The 25904-nt window shown below is 40.2% G+C and overlaps 1 protein-coding gene across 3 annotated transcripts in view; it reads right to left on the reverse strand.

Annotated features, from left to right (window-relative positions):
- Window positions 1-25904, reverse strand: part of trappc9 (trafficking protein particle complex subunit 9) — a 154757-nt gene that overhangs the window by 124092 nt on the left and 4761 nt on the right. For 2 of the 3 annotated variants that reach the window (XM_044052128.1, XM_044052129.1), the window contains exons 4-12: window positions 24966-25091; window positions 23618-23644; window positions 22590-22711; window positions 21220-21345; window positions 20021-20237; window positions 15956-16099; window positions 8815-8941; window positions 7829-7974; window positions 83-168 (exon numbers count right to left, since the gene is read on the reverse strand). In XM_044052128.1, the coding sequence (XP_043908063.1) occupies window positions 83-168; window positions 7829-7974; window positions 8815-8941; window positions 15956-16099; window positions 20021-20237; window positions 21220-21345; window positions 22590-22711; window positions 23618-23644; window positions 24966-25091 (1121 nt within the window). The remainder of the gene's footprint in view (window positions 1-82; window positions 169-7828; window positions 7975-8814; window positions 8942-15955; window positions 16100-20020; window positions 20238-21219; window positions 21346-22589; window positions 22712-23617; window positions 23645-24965; window positions 25092-25904) is intronic. The other variant, XM_044052130.1, reaches the window with a different exon arrangement.

A 25904-nucleotide genomic window follows, 5' to 3' on the forward strand; every position in this document is an offset into this window, starting at 1 on the left:
ATCGGGAAGCAGAAACAGAAGAGCTTTTTCCCTCCTTTAAAGTACGTGATTTTAATAAATTGGAAAGTCGCCTTTCACCTACCATGTTCTCTACTCGAAGCTCATAAGGCATGGGGTTGTAGACCATGAGCTGCACTTCACAGACGTCTCCTTGAACCCACTGGAAGTCTGGAAATGGAGGAAAATTTAATACATTACTTTAGCAGAAGAGGAAGAAGACATGAGTGGTATTAAAAGTCATCTGAATTTAATGAGCTGAGGGAAATACACCATTAGGCGACACTGCTATTAAAACACAGAGACATCACTGTAATACATGTGATACATGATGTAAATAGTCACTTGATTGCGATGGTCTAGTTTATGTTCCACTTCAGTTAGACTATACCCAGCATTCCTTAAAGGATTTATAGCACATGGTCCATGATTGCTCAGTCGACAGTCACCAAGAGTAAAATATGGAAACACCAGGACACCCCTAATTCACTGCGGGGCCCAACTTCAGTTCCAGCATCCTGGAAATCTGAGCGCGCCACGACTCAAGACACCACAGTCGATCTGAGACAAGGACGGTGTGAGAGCGGCTGAAACCAAACAGCAGTAAAACAGCGCTTCATCAAAGAGAAAGAAGAAGAAGAAGACGACGAGGGAAAAGGAGAAATACAACATCCATAAACGTAGTAGAGATCACAGACGCCACCGCGACAGTAAAAGTTCAGTGGTCGATGTGGAGAGATGAAACTGATGGTTTATCCACACCAGAACTTTCCCTGTACGGTCTTTTCTCTTTTCCGTAAGCACAGCACTGTTCCGTGAAACGTATTCGTACACACACACACACACACACAACGACTCTTAAAGCTGTAGTACGCCGCACTGTAACGCTGCCACAGACATACAATAAAGCTCTATTTGAACAAGTATACATTCAACTGTATACAATCACAGAAACACGCGGGGGTTAAGGAAAGAAAATAATCACATAGACCAAACAAACTCCAGTCACGTGGACGAGAAGACGACGACGACAAAGACAGCGACAGCGCGATCGAGCGAGGAGGTGAAAACACAGGGGTGGAGTTTTTTTTGTTTTGTTTTTTTTTTTAAAATAGCATTTTAATGCTCCCAAAAACAGACAAAAGTACCGTAAATGTAACGTCTAAATAAAACCAGCATATTCAGAGACGAGCTGCAGTCACTGGCTCCTCAGAAAAGAAAGTTGAACTCCAGCACAGACTCACTTACAGCCAAGTCAGTGAGGAAGACGTTTCAGCTCTGCACTGCAGCAGCCATCACTCCACAATGAAATGATGAAAGGTTTTTGTCAGACAGCAAAGCTCCGTTAGTCCCACGGTAGATGGCATACCCATCTCCATTTCTGAAATGTAACGCATTCTGGGTCCATTTAGTGAACCCCGCCGCTGTAAATAGACTTGCAAAGGAGCTTCTCGGAAATCCTGGCTCAGACGCGGGCGGCAGAGGATTTACAGGCGGCAAACTGCAGCCGTGCACCTTGGGAAATTAAGTCAGTCAAAAGAAAGCTATCTATAATATGAACGTGTGGAAACCCAACATTCTCATCGACACAGACCTCCTAAACCAGGGGCCGGACTGCTGGTGCCTCTGTACTCACTTGTCGATTGTCAATTTAGATTCTGTGGTGATTTTAAAAGGAATTTTACTTTTTGGAAATCTCATTGTAAAAAGCAGTAATTAATGTGTTTGCATTTTGTTTGGTTTTGTCAAGTTGTTTCTAGTATCAAAACAATCAACAGTGGCTGCCCGCAGGGACAGATTTAAGGCACTTAACAAAGGGCTTTCCTAAACACCCTAACCCTATGATATCTTTAAAACATGTTCTGAGACCTCATTTTCCAGCTGGAAACTGGTATTTGTAAACCACACCACAAGTCCATAGAGAAAAGAAGCTATTTTACATCATGGAAAACAGTTTTCGATTCACTGCTCCTTCCCTTTAGTTAATTCTTCCTTGGGATTTACCTCAGTGACACAAACTTAGAGCGGCCACTCCTGTGTGTGTGTGTGTCCCCCAAACTAAAACTGCTTTCTATGTGGACAAAACAAAGTATGTCTAACATCCAGAGAAGGCAGATTTTATCAAGTATCAGAGAGAGCAAATGTGAACGTGAATTAAAAAAAACAACAACTTTTTCTCACTTCCTGGTTTGCTTCTACTCTGTATACAGCTCACTGGATCAGCCCGTTAGTTCTTCTCCCCTTGGCCCTGACCGCTTGGTCTGGCTTGGCACGTTTACATCATGTGCATACAAAAAGCTTAATAGTGAATTAAAAACCATCCATGTTACAAGCACAGAGTAAAAAAGGTTGAAAGTGTGCCGACGACGGCTTCACTGACATCTCTGATGCTGTCGAGGTGGAAAATAATGGTTTTACTCTTGCAGTACCACAGATGGCCACTGGAGGAAATTGGCAACATTAGCCGTGTCTCATTTTAGTCACATGAGATGAGACGGAAGTGAAGCGCTGTTGAAATGAGACAGTCCAGCCCACAGAAGTCGCAGGTTTCCCTTCGTCTTCTTCTTCTCCCATTAAATCCGTCAGGCTGTACACCAAGAAGCTAAATGCCGCCCTCTATGGTTCAAAGTCCTGAATCACAGCTCTCCTGCCCCTCGAAGTCTGACTGTTGATTTAAGCTCTAACCATCTGGTATATTTACACATATCTGATGTAAAACAAGTATATTCATAATGAATTTTATTACATTTAATTAGTTTTGTGATTAATATTATTTATGATTTGAACAGATAGAATTTGTTCAGCAATAAAATATCAACACTATGTAAGTCGACTCTATAATTATTGATAATTTTGGATGTGAAACATTAGAACAAACACAGGTTTGACCAGGTCAAATAAACCCGGTTAAGCTTCTTAATGCTTCTCTTTAATCTACAAAATAATAATAATAATTCAATAATACAAAGAATCAGCTGGAATGACTTGAATAAAAAACTTCTAAATGATATCTTATTAAATCATGATTATAGCTCCACTGTTCTCCAGAGTCCAAAGACCAAGTGGGAATCCAGATGCTGGTGTTACCCAAAACAATCTATAGAAGACACATCATTTACGTTCATGTCTTGTCTGATTTTCAGGATTTAAAAACAATCCCAACACTTACTTACTGAACATATCGTCTCAGTTTCCCTCACTGAGGAGTAGATGAAATAAAACTCACCTCCCTGTTCTACCATAGACAGCCCATCATTCAACACATAGCTGTAGATTTAACCGTTTTAAAACTTAGCCTCACACCAATTAAAGGACAGAACAATCTCCCATTGTTTTACGGCCTCATATCAATAGAATTCATGGCGAGAAAATAAAACACATACATATATTATTTTCATAGTCTTCCTCTTGGATTCCCACTGGGGAAATTAACGAGTGCTGGGATTTGAAGTTTACTGTAACGCCGTAAATGTTTACAGCTGTGGTTTATATGGAAGCATAAAGAAGTCCTCAGGAATGTCCATATCGTGCATATTTCAGCGCCGACAGGACAGTGCTGCTTGAAACGCTACGACGGGACATTAAAATGTGACAGAAGAGGTGGTGACGGCTCACATCATAAAGTAACACTGAGCTCTGTGTGTGTGCGTTTGATTTCTACAGAATTAGAACTTCATTATTTTACGCAGCTTGCAGCTCCCAAACTAACACACTGGAACTCGCACAATCAAGCCTAAGTCTAAGTAAACAATGACAACTTCAAGGAATATGTCAATAAAACCAACCAAAGTACAATGTAGTGGGTGCAGCCAAAATATTAATGCACGCAATCTTTCTTTACCAGGAGAGTCTGGCTCCTCCCTCCCCAACTGTGTGATCTTGTACAAAGTTCCATCAGAACTATCCTACAGAATATCTTCTAGAGCTTTATTTAAAGGCGACATAGACCACAGCTCCAATTAACGCTGCATTTGTGTGTGTGTATCTGCGTCATTACCGCGTTTATGAAACCCTAAAGTTTCAGAACAACAGTTCAGCCACTGCTGAGAAAATAGTGTTGTATTGTTTTCCTGGGCTCTGCAAATCGGATCGGCACTTCCTTAATTTGATGTCGTCATCAGAAATCCTCACCACTCCTCTCACCACCGTAGCGCCTCCTGGTGCGGGCACTTGTCCGGGCACATCCGGTTGCGTACATTCAACCGCAGAAGAAGAAGAACTACTCTCGTTGTAGCTGCTGAGATGCAGAGCATCCACCGTGCCAGAGGGGGAGCTGTGTATCTGAGAGCTGGCCTATCTATTACGTCACTTCCAGGTACCTTGGCTGGCCAATCACAACACAGTCCACGTTCTGGGGGTGTGGTTTTGATCTGAAACAGCGTGGCTGACGAGAGCGTCAGTGAAGAGATATTTTGATCGGCTCGTTTGCAGCGATTAGGAGGTTTTTAATCATGAAAACAAGTTAATATATGTAAGTAGACCTCCATAACTAACATATATGTGTGATACAAGCATTCTATGTCGCCTTTAATTCATCAGCCTTTTCTCTGGCTGTTGCAGAATAAACACCTGGCAGCTGCTACAGCCACTTTAGCCCTTTTAAAAACACGTGATTGACCTAATAACGTGAATTTAATGTCATTTTTTTGAAATTCATGCGTCTATGATTTACTTTATTTGTGTGTGTTCTACATGTTTCATGTGTAAAATAGCATTGTTGCATATACTGTGTGCTGTCTGACATGTGCAAATGAGCTCTTACCTATATAACAGTCCCTTTTTTTAACCAATTCATTCAATAAATAACATCACATATGAAATACTAATTCACTGAAGTGAAACGTTCCCTCAATTACACAAAATAAATTTGCTTGTCTGTGGACGTAGAAATCAAAGTCAGATAATAAAATAAATAGAAACTGAAATGTAAACGAGCTCCTGCTATGAGACAATGCTTGTATATAGAGCTGAAACAATCACTCAGTTATTAGTATAATTATAGACGACTTTGATAATCGATGAATCAGTTTGAAGCTCTCTTCATGATTAAAACAAGATTTCTGATTGTTTCAGCTTCTTAAATGTGGATATTTTCTTCATTTCTTTGCTCCATAAAACAAAGAAATCAAGAACATCATCATTTGCAGGTTTGACACTGATCAACGTTTTCTGACCAAACGATTAATTGAGAAAATAATTGACAGATTAATCTGATTACGAAAATGTTTAGTTGCAGCTCTACATGTAAAGGGAAAAGAGAGGGGGATATTATCTCCAGGTTATGACTTGAAATGTGATGAAATGTTGTTCTAATTATTTATATTCACGTTGTCTGACACAGTTTTCCACAGAATACAAACAGATTTCCCCAAAAGCAAATGAGTTGGTTGTTGTTTCTTTTGAAAGCTCTATAAGAAAACAATTTAAAGCTATTTACAGACTATTTGATGAGAGAATTGACAGCAGTTGGCCACAATCACAGTAACTTGTGTAAACATGTGTAAATATGTAGACAGACAGAGTTTAAGTGTGGAAATGGAGAGAACGTTGTTTCTGTGATGAATTGCTAACGTCTTCCATGATTGGACATAAACAAGATTAATAAAAAGGGAATTCAAATACAATATTCCCTCCCTCTCACCGGGATATGAAAAGAATAATACATTACTATGAAGAGGGGGAAATAATAAACCTTAATAAAGCCTTGTTAGACCTGAACTCAGTCTAACAAAAGACGGCTACAGCACTACAGGCCTCGTATCTCCGCCAGTCAAAGACGACCGGGGGAGCTCGCCATTAAATTACATGTGATGAGCAACAGAGATATGAACAATCTTGATCATCTTGAGAGCAATTTAAGAATGGGATCTGAAATAACATCAGCACGTCTATTATTAAATCGAATAACTAACACTTCCAAATTGAATCAGTAGAAAGTAAAAAAAAAACAGCTACTTCTTTAATAAAAAGTCCAAAAGCTTGTGCAAGTTTTCACACATGCACAGCAGAAGAAAGGAAAGAGAGAACTATAGTAATAACACTATCTTGTGCTCATATTAAAAGGACATATTGTTTGCTAAGTCCATTTTGGAAAAAATAGGAACTTTAGGCAAATACAACAAATAAGCTCAGACAGATTTTTCTCCACTGTAACCGAGCTCTTGGGTATTGTAGTATTTGGATGGGTTCCCATGCCAACACGGCAGAAAAAACACCATGACAATAACATACTGAAGTTTTAATACATTATTATGTGCAAAAAGCCTTGTGCTTCCTGGACCAGTACTGAAGAACAAGAACAAGAACAAGAACAAGAAGAAGTCTTGCATTTTACAAATCTATTCCACTTGTCAGTCACCTTTGGTCACTTTAACATGAAAAAAAAAGTGTGATATTAATGTGATATGGTTGTCAACAAAGTGAAAATGAAGTTGGCATATGTGTGTGTGTCCATGTTTCTAGAATGAAGTTGGCATATGTGTGTGTCCATGTCTCTAGAACACACACACATATGTGTGTGTCCATGTCTCTAGAGTGAAGTTGGCATATATGTGTGTCCATGTCTCTAGAATGAAGTTGGCATATGTGTGTGTCCATGTCTCTAAAACACACACACATATGTGTGTCCATGTCTCTAGAATGAAGTTGGCATATGTGTGTCCATAGAACACACACACATATGTGTTGTCCATGTCTCTAGAATGAAGAATGAAGTTGGCATATGTATGTGTCCATGTCTCTAGAATGAAGTTGGCATATGTGTGTGTCCATGTCTCTAGAATGAAGTTGGCATATGTGTGTGTCCATGTCTCTAGAATGAAGTTGGCATGTGTGTGTCCATGTCTCTAGAATGAAGGCATATGTGTGTCCATGTCTCAATGAAGTTGGCATGTGTCCATGTCCATGTCTCTAGAATGACATGTTGGCATATGTGTGTTGGCATATGTGTGTGTCCATGTCTCTAGAACACACACACATATGTGTGTGTCCATGTCTCTAGAGTGAAGTTGGCATATGTGATATGTGTGTGTCCATGTCTCTAGAATGAAGTTGGCATATGTGTGTGTCCATGTCTCTAGAATGACATGTTGGCATATGTGTACATAACTAGGGGGGTGGAGTGGATCAGTGGTTAACACCGGTGCCCTGTATGCGAAAGACATCGTGGTCGCAAGTTCAAATCCACCCCTGGCTGATGTACTCAATTCCATTCTAAGTCGCTTTGGATAAAAGCGTCTGCTAAATGACATGTAATGTAATGTAATGTAATGTGTGTGTCCATGTCTCTAGAATGACATGTTGGCATATGTGTGTGTCCATGTCTCTAGAATGAAGTTGGCATATGTGTGTGTCCATGTCTCTAGAGTGAAGTTGGCATATGTGTGTGTCCATGTCTCTAGAATGACATGGCATATGTGTGTCCATGTCTCTATTGGCATATGTGTGTGTCCATGTCTCTAGAATGACATGTTGGCATATGTGTGTGTCCATGTCTCTAGAGTGAAGTTGGCATATGTGTGTGTCCATGTCTCTAGAATGACATGTTGGCATATGTGTGTGTCCATGTCTCTAGAATGAAGTTGGCATATGTGTGTGTCCATGTCTCTAGAGTGAAGTTGACATGTTGGCATATGTGTGTGTCCATGTCTCTAGAATAACATGTTGGCATATGTGTGTGTCCATGTCTCTAGAACACTTGGTTAAGACTTGGTTTTATAGTCAGAATGAGGCCTTGGTTCATAGAATGCTTTACGTCTTGGAGTGTCCACACAGAGAAAGCAGTGCCAGCGTGTGTGTGTGTGTGTGTTTGTGTGTGTGTCATTGGACGTACCTATCTTCTTACAGCGCTCCTCTCCTCTGTTGTGCATGATGATGGGCGAGTAGATGAAGGGGCTGGCAGTGGACATATTCTGTCCCAGCAGACCTTTCACTTTGTGCGGGCGCAGACTGACGGGCAGGTTGAGGAGCTTCACTGATCTGATTTGGGTATAAAATTATAAAATAAAAAAGGCAATGACGTGAGCTTTGAGTTAGTCACACCACACATGATCATTCCAGGGAAAATCACAGGTGCAGTTTCATTTCATTTGCTGTAAAACTCTAGTGTTTAAAGATAAATATTGAAGAATATAACAGCATGAGATTTATGCGTCTTATTGAAGTGGACAAGGTGAGCAAAGCAATAAAAATGAAAGTGGAGACACTTGAAGAAAGTGCGTACTCCACAGTTTCAGTAAGCAAAGCAAGGGCCCGTTAATCCACCGTGAGATTCTCTGTCAATATAATTTAGCAGATTAAGACGTGAGAACGAGCAGCTCTGTGCGAAAGTTATTACTGTTGCTCATTAATACGTCAAGTATCACATGTTACAATACAATGTCTTTGATGATTTCTCTGCACAAAGGGTCGAAGTTACAGTGACAGAAAGTTTCAGGTTGTGTTATTTATTACTTAGAGCGTGGGACTGTATCTCTTGGTTTGTTTCCAGTCTTATTTTACTTAATGCAGAACTTATTTAAATAATCTGAGGTGTTGATATGTGCTGCAGTGCACTTTCCAGTCTTTTTGTTCTTTCTCTTGTTTTTAATGGTACTCAGCTATTTGCAAAGAAACAGTGATTCATTATCAACTGTGCTACTGGTTTGTTTTGTGCGCAGCCATTGTTTCCAGTGACTGCAAGAGGACGAGGGAACTGAGTAATATTAGGCGATGTTCAAATTTAGCATGAGTGTGCAGGTCTTTGGACTTGCTCAGAGAAAAACTATCTGAAAGACATTTTAGACACATCCTTGTCACAGTAGAGAGTTTTTGACTTACCGGACAATGGGGAGCTTTGTAAACGGCACAGGAGGGAGCTTCAGGCCATCAGGAAGGGTGATGACCTCCATTCCACCAGGACACTTGGAGGTGTAGTTCTCCAGACTCTGGGTCACTTCTTTCTTCTCTATAAAAAATGAATAGAAACGCATGTAACAGTGTGTGAAAAGCCCTGATCACACAGTCATGAATAAATCCATATACGTCATTATCCACAGACGAGACAAGGAACGAAATTAAACAGAACACGAGTCGCTTTCAAAGTTTCCCGCGCACCCTCGCAGATCACCTCGCACCATCCAGACTTCATCGTTCAGGTGTGATATAAATTAGCCGGGACATTAATGACCTGCGAGGTGACTCTCCCTCAGCAATAACAACTCCAACCTTCAAGTACAACTGTAAGCTTTATTGCACCATCAATACCTTTAGAGGGAACCATTACTGCTCACCGAGCTGTGCAATTTGCTTTGGCTCTGCAACTTCCAGGAGTGTCCAAAAAGATTTTTACACAGATCTATGAGGCCTTTAAAAGAGGGCGCGTTAAGCGGTGTCATGATGAGCTGCTGCATTTGTCTACTATTTCAAAGCTACATTATCAGTAATGTGTCACAAAACTTCTTTTGCACATTCAGATATTCTCTTTACGGCTCGAGTAAGTCGTTGCCATTTCAATTAATTACCGGTTTTATGGTTGGGGGGTGATTGGTGCAGATTTAATGTTTGCACAAACAACAACAACTGTACTCAGGGAGGCAGAAAAACCTCCAGCACAACTCGATCAGATCAGAGTGAAGACAGAATAACGGAGGAAAGTTCGGAGTGAAGAGAAATGGTGACAGAGGAAATGAAGTGAGAGACAGATGGACTGAGGAAGGAATCAGGGGGAAGAAGAAGAATCATCACAGGGGTAAAATAGCAGGAGATGAATGGTGTGATAGCTTGCTTGTCCTCCTGGCTCACAGTTTTGGTGATTGATGACATAATTGTTGATTTTTCCTTTTTCTTTTTTTGTCTCGTTTGCCATGTCTGATGTTTTGACACGTCAGTTCTGTTTCACCGTTGTTTTACTGCCCAATAATGTTTGCAAAGAAATGTGTTTAAATTGAAATGATAAGTATTCAAAAAGGGACGATTTTTCAGCGAGAATGTTTAAATATGAATTTACTGTTTTGTGATCTTTTACTAATGATTGAGTTATTATACATCTTGACTGAAGTTAGCCGGTGAAACCAACTCTTTACAGACAAATCATCATCTTCCAACTTAATGTGGCAAATGTGTTCAAATTTACAAAACAACAAAAATATTGATCTGTATGATGAACTGAAGAACAATGTGATTTGCAAAATACAAAACACAACGGGAAATCAGGATTGCAGCTGATAAAATCTATGCAAATCACAAAAAGTATGACTTAAATGTGGGTCTACATAATTAGAAAAGTATGCACCTTTAATTAATGAGTAGGCCTTAATAATACATCATATTTTTGGAGATGTGTAGAGTGGATGTGAAACAATTACTTGATGATTAATCGATCACTAAATGAAACGTCAACTATCATATGATAATCGATGAATCGGTTTGAAGCTTTGTTTCATGATTAAAACAAGATTTCTTAAAAGGGTGTCCTCCTCGACAGCACACTCTCCTCTCACTCACACATCAACATCACTACTGCGCTGCTTATTTCCATCTCCGCCCCTCCCTCACCGCCCCACTCCACCGCCGTCCTTGTTCACAGCCTCGCCACCTCCCATCTTGACATAAACTCCAACTGGTCCAAAACTCAGCCGCCCGCATCATCACAAAGACCCCCTTCACACCACCACATCACCCCCGTCCTCCAGCACCTCCACTGGCTCCCTGTAAAACATCGCATCAATTACAAACTCCTCCTGTACACATACATGGCCGTCCACAACCTTGCCCCTCCCTACCCGTCTGACCTCCTGCACATCATCACCCCCACTCGTTCTCCCAGACCCTCCTCCTCCATCCACCTCTCTGTGGATGGAGGAGCACTATGGGGGGCAGAGCCTTCAGCCACTCTGCTCCCCAGCTCTGGAACACACTACCACCTGACCTCTGTAACTGTGACTCTCTCCCCATCTTCAAATCAAGACTCAGAACTCACCTGTTCCGGACCACCTACTCCCTCTAACCTCCCTGCTTTTACCGTCACTGCACTATTTTATTGTGTTGACTTTATGTGTTTTACCTTGGTTTTAGCCAATTGTGTAATTTTAATTCATTCTGTTTGTAAAGTGTCCTTGAGTGACCTGAAAGGCACTTTTAAATTAAATGTATTATTATTATTATTATTATTATTATTATCATTATTAAATGTGAAGATAGTCTTTGTTTCTTTGCTCCAACAACAGAATCATTAAAAATGAATCATTTTGGTTTGTGGACAAAAACAAGACATTTGAGAACAACATTATTTCCAGGTTTAACAAACACTGATCACTATTTGTCGACATTTTATGGACCAAGCGATTACTCGATTAGAAAATGATCGACAGATGAATCCATTATGGAAATAATCATTAGCTGCAGCTCTAGTGTAGAGCACGTTTGGCATGAGCAGTCTCAGAATATTGAGCATGTTGTCAAAGAGTGGCTTTAACCTGAACCAAGCTGGACTCAAACCCAACCTGAGCCTAATGTACTGCAGTTAATCTAAACACAATGTTACCAAGGTTCCAGTTTGTTTATTATATGTTATATAGATAGAACATAAAAAAGAACATAATGTAATTGATCTAAATCTCAATATCCGACTGGGTATCCACACTGACTGGGACTTATAATCAGAATTCCCCTCGTGTGCGACTATTCCACAGATGTAAGCAGCTGCAGTTACAACTTTCAGCACAAGTAAAGCACTTGTGAAGCTGTTTTGTTTTTGTCAATGCAATATCCTTTAAGGTCAGAGGGGTTAGTGAGTCAGAGGCTCTTTGATAACCACAGCACAGGTTACACAGGAAAAACTACTTTGTTGTTTCTCCTCCACAGGCAAAAACAATAGAAGCCAGGCGACTACAACAAAATGTCCAGATAAGCAAAGACACATTTAACAAAAAAAAGGCTGGAGAAAAGTGAAAAGTTGAAGGGTAAATGAAAGGCGGAATGAGTTTGAGTCTAAATCCTCTAACTGCATACTTTTTAAATGTACACCTGTCTCATCTGCCGTCATCCGACAAAACTCTGTTAACGCCTCAGTATCAAGAGGTTGACGTGGCGGTGGCGTTCACTTATAACAATATAAACTAAAACGGTGCAATAATGCCCACACCGCGCAAATGAGTGTGACGGTAATGAGAGGGCTCAGGAATTCCGACAGCATCTTTTGTACGTTGTCACATTAACGCCTCCCAGTTCGTCAGCGGAGAGATCAAATGTAATTCTTAAAAGCAGGAGATGCCACAGGAGATTTAAGTGCATGAGAGAGACGGTTAGTGTGAGTGACAACAGTAACTATGGTATTAAAGTCAATTTTGGAGATTTCAAAGTATTGCTATTCGGTCACTCAACATTGATTTTTGCACCTATAACACAAACTCGCTGCATAATAGGGCTGTAGAAGAGGCCTTTTACACAGTTTCTGATCATTTAATTGCGGGACTCCTGAGGACAGGAGAGTAGATAAGCTCAATAACCCATATCAATAAATTCATTCATTCATTCATTCATTCATAGGGTGAAAGGTGAGGTACAACCTGGACAGGTCAAAGTGAAATCAGGGTTCTTTCAATCTGCAAATGTTGACATCAATATTATCTCGATGAAAGTGTGTATAAGGTCACAAACGAGTGTTTCCATGGGCACAGTGGCCTACATGATGAAATTAAAATGGCAGAGGTTTCAAATCACCACGATTTGCAGTGGAACTTTAAGACCAAGGGCGTGGGGAAATAAAATCCTGGTCTGGAGACTGAAAGTGAAAACTGATGGAGAAATGAAGCTGAACTCATGGAGATCTTTGAAAAAGCCGCTCCAGACAACAAGCAAAGTTCATCTTTAAGCATCCAGCCAAGAGAAGACATGAGTGTGAATCTCAATATGTCTATGACATATTTCCAAAGACACACTTAACTTAACTTAATGTGGAGATGTAACATTTCCACATTAAAATATTTAAAACCAACAATACTCGTTCTCTGACGTTTGTATCCTCTCATTTACGACAGCTATATCCATCACGATGTCACTCACTCTGCCACCAACGCTCTCCCAGGACAACAGTTCCCATGGTTCGCTGCTGCTGCTGCTGCTGCTGCTGCTGCATGCATCATCAGAATGGGTCTTCTGTTATTGTTTTGACTGAGAGAGCCCCTCCATCAGAGCTTAGATAACATGCATTTAAGGCCCACAGTCTTAGAAACTGCCAGGTAAAGCTTGAGAGGAACTTTAAAGAATAACGGCTAAATAATAATTTGTCTCAAATCTCTGCATTGCACTCTTATCTCTACGGTGTACAAAGAGATAAGAGTGCAATCGCTGCCAAATGGTCTCTCCATGAAGTAACTGATTTTCACTTAATGAATTTGCACAAAATAATAAAAACTCATTTCGACTTGGTCACAAGGTTGTAAGTAAGGTTGTATATATATATATATATATATATATATATATATATTTTGACTTCCCTGTGCTTCAGTGTTACACAAAGAAAACATACTTTCATATCTTCAAAATATGAATTCATATTTTTAGAAAAGGCCATATTTTCAGCGAGCACGCAGCCCCCGAGACAACAATATCAATATACTCGCTCCAAACGTGAAATGAACCACTTTTGTCAAATGGTGCAGCGATTTCACTGCTCATTGCGGCAGCACAATGAAAACATTACATATTTCTCTGCAAAATAGAAGTGATTTAGTTTGTTTTTTGATGGTTTCAAGCTCCAGAGGACCAGTAACTGGCAGTTAGGGATAGTTTACCCATTATCACATCAACCTGAGATAAACAGCCTGCGCCACACTGAAGAAGAATTCCGGGCCTCTGCGAATAATGAAGTTGGGGAAAGTAACACCAGCTGTCAGGTTTTCCGACACGCCATTCTGTATCAGTCCCATCGTGTTTTCCCTCGCGTCGCGAGCTACGGAGTTTAGAAAGTCTACAAATAGCAACAACACCCCATCACCCAAGACACAAAACAGCCACAAGGCAATTACCACACTGTTGTTACTCAGGTAGCAGATGGATCAAAAAATAAAGCAGGTAAGAATAAATAAATAATTCAAAAAAAACATGTCTGCTCATGTCTAAGTTTAAACTTGTGAAGGCAGCACAAACACACGGGGGTGATATCTCAGACAACTCTGATCGACGTGGTGGATTTATCTGGAGCAACGATTCACAGCCACAGAAGATGACACTCTAACCCACGGAGACGCCAGCCCTAATTCCAAGAAATGTGTTTATTTAATCCAACATTGAAAAAACACATGGGCGCGGAATAATGTTCATTAAAAATATGAGGCAGAAACACAGCAACGCAATACATCAGTACTCCACTAAACAGATGTGCCCAGACATGGAAAAACCAGGAACAAGCCTCCAGAGGGAAAAGTGTGATTCCAACAATGTCTAACACATGGAAATCTGAAAATAGTTGAAGAAGATGTGGCCATATAATGCTCCTGTAATGTTTAAAGCTGCAGACGGCAGGTAGCTTCTATTGTGATTACTGTCAAAGCCGTCTCTTTTATTTGATGTTGCCTTGCCGTGCTGGCAGTTTTTAGAAATGATGAAATAGCAGGTTTTCCTTTGAAATCTTATTTGCGTCCATCTGCTCCCTGAACTGCTCAGGGATTGGTCAATTTCTCCAAAAGTTGGAAACACAGCCAAGAGGAGGTACAGAAGTATAGATCACTTCACGTACACTATAATGTTATTATGGAATTATTCGTCAGAAATACGATTTATTGCAAAGATACATTGTTGGACACAAATTTCATATAGTTTATATATATATATATATATATATCTTTTTTTCCAAATATCAGATCAATAATTTAATGATCATGTTCAGCCATAGCCTGTGTCTGTAGTTAATGTTTGGTTTTATTTATCACACTCTCCTCACTGACGCCGTTCTCCGAGGCAGTGCTAGAATCAGGTCTAATTAGCTCTACCTGGTCACCTTGTCATGACCCAGTCGGAGAGCCGCTGGGAGTTATCTTAAATTCCTGCGCTGCTAAAAAGGTGAAGGCTTTCATAAAATATTCAGGCTATGTTCCTAATGACACAGGGAACGACTAGAAAAAGGGTAGAGCCAGCCTCAGAGAGGCCTTTGAAAAGACCCCGGCCAACTCAGATATGAAGCGCCCCGTGAGCAATGTGACGACATTAACACAGAGGAGAATGAAATCGCCCAAGTTCACTTTCAATTAAACCATGTTTTATGAATGCCATGACAAATGCCATGAAAAACTCCCAGTCGCTCGTGTATGCTTTGAATAAAAACGTTTGGTGTTCTGCGCTCGACATTGACGCACAAGGTCAAAAACTTATTCCACTCCAGCTACATACAGTACAATAACCTGATGTTATTAATATCACACTGCAAACTGGAGTGAAGCAGACGGCAGCTCAGAGCCCAGTGTCACCAAAGCAAATAAGGAATTTGTATTTTAATGTAGCAAAAACACTGCACCTCATGTTTTAAGCTTCTAACACGGAAAATAGATAACAGTAGAAGTAGTAGTAACATCATTTAGTGTAGTTTCTATAGCCTTCTAGCAGCCAACACAGCTTCACAACAGAATTACCTTTCACGGTGTTTAATATTTTACACAGCGAGCTGGCTTCATGTTGTGCGTACCGCCTCTCATTCTCCTTACACCCTCCCTCCATCTGTAGCCAACCGAGGATTACACTGGGTTCTATTGTGTGGCCAATGGACCGTCTGGCTTTCATGAAAAAAAAAAAAGCACTATCTCCTTCTCCGGGCGACACAGGATTTCTGGTGAGAGCACAGTGATGTGCTCCATCCAAGAAAAAGGCTCTGTTTTACATCACATGCGATCAAGCACACAAATAATCAGGACGGCTGAGCACTGACAGCGACTCACAGAGTTTGGATTCATTCTATATGTGTATACGGTGTTGACTGTGAGCTGACCTTGATCAGACAGGAAGTCCAGCATGGTCTGCAGCAGGAAGGACAGGTGGCGCACAGACAGGCCCGGGTTGCCCATTCGACGGGAGGCGTACACAAGTTCATGCAGGAGGCGCATCTGTACTGCAGCCCAGCCTCTGTGAGTCCCTGAGAGAGAGAGAGATGGTCACACTCACACCAGTGACATCTTATGTTACCCAGGTATCAAATCAAATCAGGGGGGAAAAAAAAGCATTAACAGAGGCAACAGGATTCACTTAACACATACACACACACACTAGAGCTGCAACCAACGATTATATTCATAATCGATTATTTTCACGATGAATTGAGTAATCGTTTGGTCCATTAAATGTCAGAAAACGTTAAAAAATGTTGGTCAGTGTCAAACCTGGAGATGATGATGTTGATTTCTTTGTTTGTATGGAGCAAAGAAAAGATAAACATATTCACATTGAAGAAGCTGAAACAATCAGAAATCTTGTTTTAATCATGAAAAAAAGCTTCAAACCGATTCATCGATTATCAAAATAGTTGTATTTTATCACTCATTTAGTGATCGATTAATAATCGATGAATCGAGTAATTGTTTCAGCTCTAACACACACCCTTCCTCACTTCATCTAAACTATGCACCTAAACATCTTAAGTAGTTAATAAGTAAGTATAATTACTACATATAATATCAATATTATCTCTTTGTAATGGACGCGACCATATTTTGCATATTTTATACATAAAGCTCTGATCTTTCCATTCAGAGAATTTGAATTAATAATTATAGTAAAGCGCTGCTTATACTGACATCGTAATATTGGGAAATATTAATATAATATTCAACACAGATGTTCTATAAACACACCCACACACACACACAGTTCTTTTCAACTGCACAAGTGTGTGACAAACCATGGTAAGCCTGTATTTGGCATGGCTGAACCCCTTCCCGCACAAAGGGGCCACAAATAATTCGATTAAGCTCAAGTGTTTTGCGCGGAGCCATCTCTGAGAAGTGATATATCCCCCACTGCAGACCTTCACGTGTGCTCCACTGTGGTTGTTTGCTCTGCAGAGCTCCGCGAGACATCTTAATAGCCTGACAGCAACTCTTACATAAGACCCTCAACCCCCTAAAGAGATCCACTGCTCTCCTCCCAGCTGTCAACTGTTGACTCACTGAGTGGGAAAGGAAACTAAAGGAAAGATGAGCGAAGGAGGCCTGGGGTGAGAGGGAGGGAGGATGCTTGGTAAACACTCTGAGGTTTCCTCAGCTTAAACAGCACTTCCAATAACATCATGCCCACGATGCTTTCCTGTTATCAGCAGTTTATGCATCCCGACTTCTGCTGCCAATCTGCACAATCTGTAAATACAATTCCCTCATAAGCCGTTTTTTATTTGCCCTCCATTTAATTATTCTGCGCCCACTAAGCACTTAAAATTAGCCGACCTGCACCTGTTTTGCCAAAATCAGCACTTATCGAGGACAGTAATCCAACACACACTTTTTGGCTTTTCGGAGAATGTCTCTCCTGCTCCGGTGTGCAGAAAGATTCATCTGTGGCATTTTTCACGGCCTGAGATAACAGATAAAGTCTGTAAATCCAGTCATCACAACGACAAGGTAATGGTTGTGTTGGTGCACAGGACCTGCCTCTGACCCGACTGGCTTTGAACTGAAATATCAAAAACATATTTCATTTCAAGTGTTTCCTCATTGTCAATACATTTAAAAAGTTATTTGTTCTTCTGTATATCAGGGCAAAGCAGACATCTTGGAATGGACCACACGGTTTTCCTTCCCACTTGAACTATCTTTCCTCCCCCAGTTCATAGACTCACACCTGATCCCTTCAGCCAAAGGGTTTAAAGGGTTGAAGGTGAGTTAGAGGAGGCGTGTGCCATGGATGGACTGTTGATTTAAGGAAGCGACACAAAATATCTTTCTACATATACACATATATATATATATATATATATATATATACATATATATATATATATATATATATATATATATATATATATATATATATATATATATATCTTTTAATTTAACTATTAACAATTGGTCTTTATCACTGTGGTAAAGACATATGTGTTGAGAGAAGACAGTCACACTTAAGCCTGATAAAACTACCTGATTACTCATTTTATAAAACAATTTGTTCACAAACCAAAGAACCGTCAAGAGGAACCAAAGAAACCAGAAAATATTCACACTTAAGAGGCTGAAATCACAGAACTCGTCTGTATTTTATGAGAAAATCAAACTGATTTAGTTACTGAATACAATTAATCATCAATTAATCAGGGAATAGTTAATTATTTACTTCCCAAAAGCTCTGGATGTTTTACTAGCCCATAATGCAAGAAGACGCTTCTTTCAAAACTCTATATCTGTATCACATTCTTTCATGTTTGTATCATGTATAAAATCACAGTTAAAGGGCAGTTTCGCCCATGTTTGAATGAAGAATTGACTTAAAATCAATATGATGCTGCTGTGTTTGTATAATTCATATTCTGTTACAGTCAGATTAAATTTCACCTGGTTTTGTTTTATTTATTAGATTTTTTCACATCTTTTACTCATGAAACTGGACAGAAACACAGTAAAGAGTATGGCTTTTATTTTCTCTGGATTGGTTGGGATTTAGTTCAATCCCAACTTCCTCTGTTGTTGTGGAAATGAGGCGTGTATCTCAGAACCAACTCATTTATCTCTGGAAATTGAATAAAAAAAAAATTATTATTTTTTGGGTAAAATGGCCCTTTAAATTAAAAGATATTAGCATGGATGGCAGATGAGTAAATGACGTTAGTGTGTGCTTTGTGACAACATTCTGGTTCAGTTTTTAGTTAGTGAAACTAACTAAAAGGGTATAAACTCAGGTGATCCAGGTGCACATCTTCACAGTTATACATTTGGCGAGTTAAATAAATCAGTGTATCTACTGCCTCTGTGGTCAAACACCAGCTACTGCATGCACATGTTACCACTGGTTATTTTATCCTCAGACGAGTTTACTTTAGTTGATTTACCCTTTAAAAAGGTACAGCCTTTAACAAACAACAGCTCTATAAAAGGAAACAAAGATATCAGAGGGAAAATCATTTCACTTTGTCCCTAGAATTACAACCACAAGAGAAAATAGGTTGTTGTGACGTCTATTGTGTCTGCCGACGTGGTGCAGCTGCAACAAATGAGGGTCGAGAGTCTGTTGAAACAAGAGGCTCGTCGTGAGGACCTCAGCAAAGATTGCACACAGAAGCGCGGGTCAGGTCTCTTTTTGAGTAAAGTGGTGGCTTGAATGGAGAAGTGCTTGAAGGAGCGCTCTTGAAAAGAGACAGCGAAGCTTGAGGTGGAACGCAGGAGTACTAGTCATTTGACGAGTCTATAAAATGTGAGTTTATGTCACTGCTTTCATTTGAAAAAGATCAACCAAACCAAAGTGAGATTTATTCCTTTTTACAACATTAAACCTAGACACTAGGAAACAAACAGATTGAGTGAAATCCTTCAGTTTGTGTGTGGCTGCAAACAAAAGAAGCTCTCTCTCCAGGTTCAGAGCTAAAATCTGATTTATAACATTAATGTACATCGTACAAAAGGACAGTGACCCTACCTTTTTATTCAAGTTCCTGGGCAATGAGAGTGCTTTAATATATGATGAATGTGAGCAGAGTGTACTCATAGCGCGGCTAATATACTGCAGGAATACACAAGTCTGAGGCCACTTTCCTGCAGACTTTTGGAGCCCGGTGCATTTTTGTCAAGCCATAAATAAACCGTGTTTTTACTCGATCACTGCCTCCTAGTTTTAATGATTTTGTATTTCCATTTAAAACTTTTAAATATGAATAAATGTGCGTTACCCTTGCATTTTTGTGTATACCCATTTAGATATTATAAGACTCATGGTCGTTTCCGTGGTTGGATATATTGTAATAAATAAACAATGGCATATATAGTAGCAATTGTTTCTAAAACGTAGAAAAAAATGATGCCAAAGTTTGTAAATGATCTTCTACATCTTTTAAAATAACTCAAAAACACTGGGCTACCTTTGCTGAAGTCCTTGGGATCCAGGGAGAGGCTGTATCCAGGCAGCGTCTCCAGCAGCAGCTTGTAGCAGGCTCTCCAGCCCGGCTCAGGAATGGTGGGGGCAACGCACTGCATCGCCGCGACGCGCTTGAAGAACGCCGACTTGCGGTGGAAGCCGATGAGTTCGTAGAGCTCAGACAGGATGCTGTAGCGCTGGATCTTCTCCTCCTCCGACAGCTGCCGTTACAAACACAAACTCAGACTTATATGACAGTGCAGAGCGTTTGACACAGTTTCTCTGTCCTCCTGAGTTCTACATGTGTTTGTATGAGACGAGTCAGAGACATCTCGAGTTTAGACAACAATCCTGGTCCATGACAGTGATCGAGAAACTTGAAACATCCAGTGCACATCCATGAGAGTAGAAGTAGGAGACGACTGACCAGCAGTTCAACTTGAATTACAGGATTGCATATTAATGGCTTGAAACATGTGACTAATTTCCTGCCTGTTGCTGCCTTTATTGTTACCGCCCCTCTTTACATCACCAGATTAATGCTTTTGTTGGGGGTAGGGGCCAGAGACCCGAACCATATTAGCCTTTTTCTTAGATTTGCTGTCCGACCCCTAAGACTGAGAGACTCTGAGCCTCACTGACTGAAACCTCTGTTATTTTTGATAGCTGTCAGACCACAGAGCTTTCATATTGTCCCCAGTGCTACTCATAATGAGAGAAAACCAAGCAGGTAACTTCTAATAAATACTTGTGAGCAACAGTTGACCACCTGTGAAGCACAGAATCCATTTCCTCTGCCATCTTTGATCATTTTGGGGCAAGCAGACACATTCATGTGTCAGTAATATAAAAGTGTGCACAAGGACTTCTCTCTCTGTTCACTGTGATTGTTTTGTGTGGTTAATTGTTTTGTGTCAAGGTGCGATAAACTTTATTATGTTTTTGTTACCTCTTACTGACGAGCTTTGACATTACCAACCATTACCTAAAGTACAGTATTTACCCGTTTATCTTAACACACATTCTGACCTATTTCATTGATAGCAGCTTTAAATGCCATCAAAATGTGATCATCTGTAAATGTGATCAGTTATAAAAAAGACAGATAAGACAAACAAGATTTAAAGAACTAAAAGAGAAACAATCACAAGCCGACTCCTTTGCGTATATGAATCCCAGAAACTTGGGAAAGCGTTGCGTTACCTGTCCTAGGTTGATGTACACAGCGTTCTGCAGGAACTCGGACGCCTCCCTCGCCCTCTTCTGAATGGCAAGCACCCGGACAGCTTTCACACAGGCCTCCAGCTCGATCACACCTGCGTTCTTATACTGCGGAGGAGAGGAAAAGTGCAGGGGGAGCTAGACAATTACTCAACGAGGGTCACGGTGACTTCCACGACCCACTTCATAACGTATGACCACCCTCATCAGTCCCTGCACACACAGGGAGTGTCGGGGAATTGTGATAACGCTGATCCCTGACACATGGAATCCCTGAAGCCAGTGTGTGTATATGTATATATATGTGTATATATATATATATATATATATATATATATATATATATATATATATATATACACATATATATACATACACACACATATATATATATATATATATATATATATATGTGTATGTATATATATACACATATATATACATACATATATATACACACATATATGTATGTACATATATATATATATATACATACATATATATATATGTACTTTTTTTTTTTCATAATGCCGTCCCTCAACTTCCTTCCACTTCAACTCTCATTAAAATTCAATTAATGTCAAAATGGCTATGTGTTGAGGAGTAATTTAATCCTCAATGAACTAGTTACAGGTAAAAGGGCTGAGGGAGGTCAGTGCAATAAGGCAATTATAATAATGAAGATAAAGCACAGGACTGTGTCTCTCAATGGTGTGTGGTTGCATAATGAGCCGATTCAGCTTTCCCTGAGCAACACGGATACCATTTTCCTGCTGCTGTGTAGCCACAGACAGTGCAGTCACACCGGGGAAAACATTATACCATGAACAGATACACACAGCTTTGAGTGATGCATCTACAGTTCAGTTAAGTAAGTTAGGTTATATCATCCCTCACTTCCAGAGATCACATCATAAGTTCTCAAGCTTATTTCTTTATTCTTGTTCCCCCACGTGCCATATCATTCACTAAAAACAACATCAGGCATCAGTACAGTATACACTCTTCTAATACTGAGCAGTATTATCATTATGCCTTCAAACTCCCATCAAACAGGTCAAATACTGCCCCCTGGTGAGAAGGATACATATTACCCTGCCATGTAACAAGAGAATACAATACTTAAACTGTTAAATATCAAATTATATTTATACCTTTTACTTATATGCTGAGATTTGACTGTTAACAACAATAATAATAATAATTATCATAATAATAATAAAAAATAATAATAATGAGCTTCTGGTAAAATAACACTACATTATACCACATGATATCATAAACATCTATATCTGTTTACTCTAAAAACGATATTTGGCTGTCATTTTAATTTTGCAGTTGGTGGTCCGTACCTTCCCGTAGTAGGAGATGGCCTCTTTGTATTTCTCGATAATGTCCTCAGGACTCAGGCAGTTCTTTGCTCGTCCAATCTCCGTACTCGTGTCTGCGCTGATGCCATTGGCTGTGAGGGCACCTGGACTCAAAAGAGAAGGGCAGAATATGTTCACTTTCTTTTAAAAAGAAGAAGAAGAAAAGTAAAGAAAATGAGACATCCATCCATCCAAAAAAATGAAGGCTGTTCAGACAGAAGAGGAACCGTACGCCGTCACCCTGGCTTCTGCCACCACAGCATATTGATATATATTTACTACTGTATGCCTCCTGAGTGTTGTGTTTAAAATTCATCTTAAACTTTACAGACCAGAAACCGGTGACATCAAGACTCGCACCTGCAACTGCTTCAAAGAAGCATGTTTTGGCAAAAATCTGCTTCGACTACAAATTCAAAATGTTACCCAGCAGTGGGGCTGCGGTTGTTGTCACTGTGACACGTAAGTGAATAATGAGCCGCTGTATATCGCGCGGCTTCTCGGCCAAATTGCACGTAGAATACGACAGAACGGAAACAATGCACACACAACGAAAAGCACGGTTTCTGGGATGATTAACAGACACAGAGTCAAACAGAAACACAGTATCTGATTTTTCCTCTAGGCGACAACAGTGAAACTTTCCTCGACTGGGAACATTTGTGTTAGACTAACGGAAGCTAAATAATAAAAAAAAGAAGAAGAAAAGAATGGAAGCAAATGAGAGAAGACATAAAAAGGCTTGGTCTTCAATCATGTGGTCATGTGACACCAATCACCAAAACATAGCTGTAAGAAAGAATAAGGTGCATTAGAAACAAAAAAAGATGATCAGAACACTACCTGTCACAGAAAGAAAAGAAATAAAACACATCAGCTGATTTTACAACAGAAAACTCTGATGATGCGGTGGGGGAAACACAACGCCACACACACACACACACACACACACACAGGGTTACACGTGACCACAAGCAAGGAGTTTTGTCTATGAGAGCGAAATACTGTACCTGGGTCAATGAGAACCTCCTGAGCTCCTACAGACAGAGAAACACAATGCAGATTGACTCCATGACACAATGTTAGCGCGGTGTTAGAAGTGTTAGGAAGGCTGCTGCTGCAGCTGCTGCAGCTGCTGCTGCTGCTGCTGCTGCTGCTGCTGCTGCTGCTGCTGCTGCTGCTGCTGCTGCTGCTGCTGCTGCTGCTGCTGCTGCTGCTGCTGCTGCTGCTCACAGACAACTTACACGGAGCAGCTATATGGGCATGCGATTTGTTTGTAAAAATGAAAACAAGCAAAATCCAAATTAACCTCTTCTTCCTGGTCAGAAATGACATCCCCAAACTAAATAGAGTGTATCTCTGCAATTACAAGCTCCATGTGAATCATCCTGGCATCAAAATGAAGAGAACATGTGTGAGATTCCACCAGAAGTGTAAGCATCACTGTAGATGCCACTGTGTCAGAGTAAATGCAGATGGAACCCAGCATAAACTAGCGGACGGCCATCGCGCCCAGATGCAAGCATTACCACGCAAGTCGGGGAGTGCAGCAGTTCCCTGACCTCAATTCGGAGCATGGAAATCGCCAAGATGGACGCTAAATTCAAAATGGCCAACGTCCTGTTGAGTTGAGGCCGTGGTCCCAACTGACTTTTTTGTTCGTCTTGGGCTATACCATCTTCCCACCACGTTTTGTGAAAGTTGGCGCAACTTGTTGGCGTGTTCCATCCACGTTTCACCTATGTTTCTACTATGCCAATATTGCCTCCATGCCAAGTTTCAGGAGTTTTAACGCACATTAACCCGCTCAATAACCCGCTTTTATCCGAGTTTCTGACTTTGTGTGGGTATGCAGCATGTCTGTGTTTATTAAAGTTAGACATGGCTTTATGACGCGTTTGTTGCTGCGCGAGGGAAGGGAAGAAGAAGAAGAGGTTAATTTACTTGCGTCAAAAGAAATTGCACTATAATGTAAAATACCAAATATGTGACTGCTTCTACAATAAAATGTTGGTTCGCTTTGCATTGCAAAAACCAAACAATTGAAAATAAAGCTTGATAAGGTAATGCCAAATTAGATAAAGTCTCAGATAAAGAAGAGTTTTACATACAGACATATATACAAACTTCATGCACAAGGTAGGAATAATATTAAAAGCATGTTAATAACAGAGTGGGTAGATTTACATTCAGGATTAAATGAGCACGGTAAACAAGAGAAGCCTCTGTAGTTTAAGAAAGCCGAGCTTAGCCGAGTAAAGTTTAGTGATGTTTACAATGCTCACCGGTGACACTTTCATTCAATCATAAAAAACCACAACACAGCTGTTCTTAAATCATCACAGTGATGTCACTCACCTGGTCTGTGGCGTTTGCCTGCATCTGCCGCCTGAGAGACACTGGGCTTGCGTCCCGCCGTCTTCCCCGCGGTGCCTCCTGGGTAGTGGAATATAACCGACGCTGAACACAAACCCTCCAACGCAGCTGCAGACAAATACACACACAGCAATAATCACTTTAAAAAATAAATAAATAAACTTTAAAAAGATTCCTCTGTGATCCTGACATTTATTTGCTTAGTTTTTTATACCGTTACCGTGTGTCAGTGTCAGTGTGGTTACGGGCAAAGAGAAGAAAAACTGACTGAGTTGGTGCAGAAGCAAACCCAGGAAATTCTGTACATCAGTGATGTACAGCAGTGGTGGCTAATACTGTGTTATCATCAAGTACGTCAGTATATAAACCAGATTATACTTCAAATAGAAGAAAAAGAAGAAGTGTTTGGAACAGTCTCCACGATATAACGTCATGTTTTAAATGTTTACACATCACCTCCTTCTACTTCCCGACAATAGTCCAACTCCAGTAATCAGACTATTATACAGGTATGTTAGTCTGACTAAGACGAGCTTGACTATCTTGTTCAAATGACTTAAAGAAAACCAAATTATAGTCTAAGTCTAACCTGCACGTAAACACACCGACTGTCGAGCAATTCAATCAGACCTGAACTGAGCAGGAAGCGACAAGACGCATGAGTAGAAATCACTTTTGAAACACTGTCCTGACGTTACTCACTTCCTGTGCGCAGTGCAGAAAATACAGACTATGTCGAGTGGAACTGATGCTCAATCAGCATTGTGTGAACTCGTCTGACAGTGGTTTGAATGGAAGAGACATATTTATATATAAAAGTTGCACGCTACACTCGTAGCACCACCATCTCCTGCTCAGTTAACATCTTTATCACATTTTTTAAAAATCACAAAATGGCAAAAATCTATTTGTTCTGTTTGA

This window comes from Solea senegalensis, linkage group LG20, assembly GCF_019176455.1.
Source record: "Solea senegalensis isolate Sse05_10M linkage group LG20, IFAPA_SoseM_1, whole genome shotgun sequence".
Lineage (NCBI taxonomy): Eukaryota > Metazoa > Chordata > Actinopteri > Pleuronectiformes > Soleidae > Solea > Solea senegalensis.